General features: G+C 37.4%; 1 protein-coding gene across 1 annotated transcript; it reads left to right on the forward strand.

Annotated features, from left to right (window-relative positions):
* Nucleotides 1–208: 208 nt before the first annotated feature.
* On the forward strand, nucleotides 209–5,429 carry snrpc (small nuclear ribonucleoprotein polypeptide C). The gene is made up of 6 exons (XM_086149917.1): nucleotides 209–550; nucleotides 1,629–1,671; nucleotides 1,776–1,884; nucleotides 3,180–3,239; nucleotides 4,374–4,478; nucleotides 4,953–5,429. The coding sequence occupies exons 1-6, from the start codon at nucleotides 543–545 to the stop codon at nucleotides 5,072–5,074; spliced, it is 447 nt and encodes a 148-aa protein (XP_086006043.1). The 5' UTR covers nucleotides 209–542; the 3' UTR covers nucleotides 5,075–5,429.
* The last annotated feature ends 571 nt before the right edge of the window (nucleotides 5,430–6,000 follow it).

The raw sequence follows: 6,000 nt of genomic DNA on the forward strand, positions 1-6,000 counted from the left end.
GAATTTAGAAACTCTTTATTTTTTCCCTTTGTTTAATTTTGTATGGATGATATAATGTCGTCACATTTTTATAATCATTAACGATTTTAAAGTTGAAATGAAATGCCACAAAAATGTAAACATTTAAATGGCAATTTTCATTTTGTTCAATTTACACGATACCTAGTTGGCCCGTGCATAAAAATTAAAAAAGAAATAAAACCCGCCAGCCCAAATAATTGCTCACCCTTGTCACACAACCATGTATCTACATTTGCATCACAGCCTTGGCTTTGAGAAAGCATCTTTTCAGTTAAGTCAGCACCCACAAACTCATTTGCAATGGAACAGGACAGTTATTATATTCATTTTCAATCCACAACGTAAACATAATTCCATCGGCAATCAGGAAAAGGTAATGAGTATTTTAAGATTAATAAATAAAGCAGAGGAAGGCCGGAACCTCAGGAATGCAGCGGAACTATCAGTGCCGGTCTCATTTTCGGTAGGAATCGTTAGTTGGAACACCGGAATCGCGCCCTCGGCGGAGTTCCACTCGAAACATGCCGAAGTAAGTTCAAATCTTCGTTATTTCTGTGGTTGTATTCAAATAATTGCGTTTTCAGAAAAAAGTTGTAACGTTTCACATTCGTGTTGGCTGCCGATTTACTTTGAAAATGAAAGAAAACGTTTCAATTCAACAATCCCGATGTTAGCTTTGTGCGGGCCCCGTCTAGTCTCTGGAACAAAGCTCGGCGTGAACAGGTTGTGTCCGTTTGTACCTCAAAATTGCTTAATCTCATGTTTTTCATGACCTGGCTGCTAGAAAATACAGCCATGGAGACTCACCTGTAACTTTTTTAATTGACAGAACAACCGTTTTGAAGCACAAACGGTATATAATGTCATGAACTATTCGCGTCTGTCGTGGTGTTACAGAGAACCACGCGATTCCAGTGTTGGTGTTACTGAAATTGCCAAAACGCGATTTCTTTTAGGGGAGCGAATAATATCTATTATTGGCAGCTTGCAGGAGGAGAAAGGATTACAATGGTATCGTGGTCATTTCTGTGTTTTTGTTTTAAACCAACAGTTCATTTTGCAGACAAGAAATGTGCCTTCGTATAGTGTAGTACTGAAGGAATCCTCTATTTTAAATGGTAAATAGAAAATCTCAATTTAAGTGTCATGATATACTGTTTTTAACATTCACCTAGTCACCTCCCAGGCATACAGCTGCATCTTAACCGACGCAAACGCACAGAGTTTTTTTTCGGACGACAAAACCAGAGAAACCGAAGAAAAAACAAATCCAGCACACTCACAGCACACACTCCTCGTAATCCGTATTTAAATTAGTGTCATTTGTGGTAAATAGAAGTGAACTGAGGTGAAATTTAATAGGCTGATGTCAAAACCAATCCAAGATAACCATTTTTATCAAATTATCATTATGTGAAATTAATACAGATCCTTTTAAAATATTCTTTACCTACAGGCCCTTTCTTAACGAAATGAACAGCAAAAACATTGTTTCTTTTAGTTTTTATCTACATGACATCCTATTATGAGAGTATACTGCAAGTTTAAGAATGTATATGGTGTCTCGTAAGTTCAAAATATGAATGAATTACTTGCTTATCCTACAGGTTTTATTGTGACTACTGTGACACCTACCTTACACATGATTCGGTAAGTTCTTTGTTTTGTGTGTATTATTTGGCATTGGCATGATTAAGTAAGAGTATTGAATAAACAATTGTGCTTTGATTTTTTTAATTTTTTTTTCCCTCTAGCCGTCGGTGAGGAAGACGCACTGCAGTGGAAGAAAGCACAAAGAAAATGTGAAAGATTACTACCAGAAATGGATGGAGGAACAGGCTCAGAGCCTCATTGATAAAACCAGTAAGTGCTATTCACTACAAAAGAAACTAAGAGCATAGACAGTATATGTGGTGAAATTAAAGAGCGACTTGTTGGGGCTGAAGATTTGTGATGCTCTGTGAATGGTTTCCTTTGCTGATGTTGGAACAGTGTCATTCTGGGCTTTCATGTTTGTTTCCAAGTCTACTATAAACCAGGTGTTTGAGTAAAGCCTGTTTCACGGCCCACACTAGTAATGCTTATGCATGTTTGTGGGGATTCAAGCTCTGCTAGTTACTATGGTGCTGTTTTTGCCGGCTTACTTGGCTCCCTAAGATTACCCATCACTAATCCAAATGAGAGACGCAAAGCCAGTGTGATAGTATGGCATAGTTTTGTCCACTGGTGAGAAACATCACAAAAAATATTCAACAGAAACCTAGTCTCTAAAAAGAAGATAGAGGGCAACACATTTTAACCATGATAAAGATGAAAAGTAATCAATCCTTTCATTATATTAGTCTTTTAGCAGGGTTTTACAAAAACTTCTCAAGCCAATATGACGCCTCACAATCTCTGTGAGATTTTGGATACAACTGCATTGTTTTATCAGCAACAGAAATTTATACAAATTGAAGTGATATATGGTTGGTTGATACAGATGTGTCCAAATATAATTTTTTTGGAAAGAATCAAGCTTTATGAACACTTGGTCAAAGAAACATCAGTACACAGAGAAAATGCAACAGTAGATGTCAGTCACTTAAATCCATAGCTGCAAAGTTTATAGAGATGCTGTGACTCAAGCCTAAGGAGAAATGACTGAACTTATCCCCATGAATACAAGTTCAGTGTCTGTAATTCTAAACATTTTTAACACCATCTTTTTTTTAGTTTTTATTCTTCACCACACCCTCTGAATGTACTTTTTCCCCAGTCATAATTCTAGATATTTAACCCTGAACTTATGCCTAGTACCAGTATAAGCTCTATTTCATTCTATTTCATTTTTCAACTTTATTCATAATTTTTGGCTTTTACTGATTTTCAATTATGTGTTAATATTTTAAAAATTACATTACTATATACATTAATGTCCACTTGTGATTTGCAGCAAAGATTAACAAGGATTAATGAAGTTTGCATTTCAAGCGTGGCTATTCTATACAGCTCTGGGGAAATCTTGCTGCTTTTTCTGTTCCTGACTTTCCAAAGATGAATTATGTAACAGATTGTGTTTTAACAGTCAAGATGACTGTATATCAAAAAATACTGAAACTTTACACCTATCATCTTAAAATATTTGTGAGCTAATGTTTTGTCCTTTTTTCTGACAGCGGCTGCTTTCCAACAAGGAAAGATTCCTCCCACACCGTTCACAGGTGCCCCTCCACCTGGTGAGTTCACTGTAGTCTTTACTCTGGACTTAATGCAATCACCCATGAGTGTCAGCATCCAGCTTTATCTCAAGATCCACAAGAATGCTTTTTAATAAAACAACCGTATTAATGTCCATGTTCCAGCAAGTTGATTTATTAATGGACAATCCAACACAAATGTGGTGTTGAATCAGAAAATTAAACATTTTCCTAATGTCTTCTCTAAAGACTTAAGTGGAATTGGAAAATGTTTTAGTCTGGGTTTGATAAAATTGAAATACAGGCTTTTGTGGGTCACGAACAATTACATTTTGAGCTTTAACATTAATCCCGATAGCAAGCAGGTTGCAAAATAGGATCACGTGTGAGGGTAAAATTATAATTAATCGACACAATCAATGATTTGGGTCTCATTATGTTGATGGGAGGTTGTTTCGCTCATATTTTTTGCAGTCTACGTGATGCATAGGCAAATCAAATACTGAATCTATTAGTTGAATTTCCAAGGATAAGTACCATTTTCAGAGAAGCCACAGAGGTCCTGGAGTACCAAATACCATCAGTGTGCAGGTATACCTGGAATATTGTATATGTCATCCAAAGCTTTCCCAAAGATTGCACACTCATGGGATCATTTAGTAACATCTAATAGGATTCAAATACAGGCGCTTCAGAAAGATCAGGATGTTCTACTCAGTTATTGACATTAATTGTCAAGTATTGCTTTTGTTATTTGCAGTTACATTGAATTAAGCCACATTTTACCACAGCACAAGATTAATTTATTCATTATCATACATTATAACTAGAGTTAGAAGAGGTGTGTGCGTGTGCGCGTGCGTGCGTGTGTAGTCTTGTAAATCAATTAAAATCAACAACACAAAACCTAAATACCCAAGAGATTAAACTGAAAGTCAGAAGTAACCTAAAGTTTTATGTATTTTTATATCCATAAAAAGGGCTGCTGATTGGATATCATCACTCCCTCTTTACCATATTGTCCCACTTTAGCTACAGCCTTGTTGATAAATATTAAGAACAAATTCACATTTTTCTGATACAGTGACACACTGAGAAACCTGAACCAAACTCCCCTCCCGCAACGCCTGATAGCACATGACTTGTTCACTCACAGTTAGTGTTCTCCCATAGGTGGCCCTCCACGCCCAGGCATGCTGCCAACCCCACCTATGGCTGGCCCCCCCATGATGCCTATGATGGGCCCACCTCCTCATGGAATGATGCCTGGTGGACCAGGTAAGAATTTCTTTCAAGAAAGTTTTTTTTAAATACTTTTTAAAAGCAAGAAGTCTAAAACCACAGTAAATTAATGAAAGAAGGAAACTAAATGAACCAAATTTTTGTTAGTTTGCACTTCCTAACAGGTACTGTACAAGTGTCAAGCCTGTTGCTTCCCTGTTGAATTTTGGGATAAATACCAAAGTGGATATTTAGGTCACTGACCTAAGGTAGATGTTTGTATTTTATTAATGGGTTTGTGTACCAACACCTCTGGCGTGAAAAAAACATGCCACCTTAGTTGTGTTGGGTTTTAGATCTCCTGTAGTTAGTACCTCAGTCACCTAAATTCAGTCAGAGTGAAGAGTTAGACATTTCCCCTACATTTGAAAGAAGCTGGTCCATCAGTGATTTAAGTGGGAGTCAAGGAAGGAGCTCCCCCATCATATACCTGTTTAAAAGACCTGTCCGAACTCTCTCTCTGTTGTTTAGGAGGCATGAGGCCACCGATGGGAGGACCCATGCAGATGATGCCAGGACCCCCACACATGATGCGTCACCCTCGTCCAATGATGATGCCAGTCAGGCCGGGCATGATGAGACCTGACAGATAAGACAAGGCAGATTTTTCTTCCTTCTTTGCTGCCACGAGCACACACTGCAGAGTGAGGACACTTGATCCCCCCCATCATTTTAGAGTCTCAGTCTCATATCCCCAAAACAAATGTTATTTTTGTTTTTTTAATTAGTACATATGTCTGCTGAGTATTTATTTCTGTTCAGTCAATTAAATTCCATCTCACATCCCCTTTTTAGAGTTTTTTTTTTTTTTTTTTAAACATACATGTTATTGTCAAAACCTCACTCTGACAGGCTGTTCTGACATTTGCTACTATGATGATGCTTCATGTTACTTGTCTTTTTTGTTTTTTTTTTAAATTGAGAAATAAAAGTGTGATTTCAAACCTGACTTTTGTGCATGTTGTGAAAATTCCATGGATAAAGGCTCTAAGTATTAAAAGAAAGCTGTTAAATCTGACCAGTAAGGCCTTTATGCAGACCAGTTAAATATACAAGACAGTTTACAAAAGGTGAATTGTTTTTTCGTGTTTACTATTTTAGTTCAGTAATTCAATTTTTTTACATTTGGAAAATGAATTTCAACTGCACTGTAAGAACAAAATGACTGTCCTCTTCTCCTTTCAGCTTTTCCCTTCAGGGGTCACCTCAGCCAATCAACATCCTTCTAACCCTATTCTCTGTATATTCTTCTCATGCCAACAACCTTCATATCCTCTCTGACCATGTCTATAAATCTGCTCTTTGTTCTTCCTCTAGACCTCCTCCCTAGCAGCTCCAATTCAAGCATCCGTCCACCAATATATTCATGATCCCTCCGCTGTACGTGACCCAACCATCTCAGTTTGGCTTCTCTGACGTTCTCTCCAAAACAACTAACATGTGCTGTTCCTCTGATAAGCTCATTCCTGATCCTATCCATCCTTGTCACTTCCAAAGAGAACCATAGCATCCTCATCTC

The sequence above is a fragment of the Fistularia commersonii genome, chromosome 7, assembly GCF_037954325.1.
Source record: "Fistularia commersonii isolate RoL2024-O1a breed Wild chromosome 7, RoL_Fcom_v1.0, whole genome shotgun sequence".
Taxonomy (NCBI): domain Eukaryota; kingdom Metazoa; phylum Chordata; class Actinopteri; order Syngnathiformes; family Fistulariidae; genus Fistularia; species Fistularia commersonii.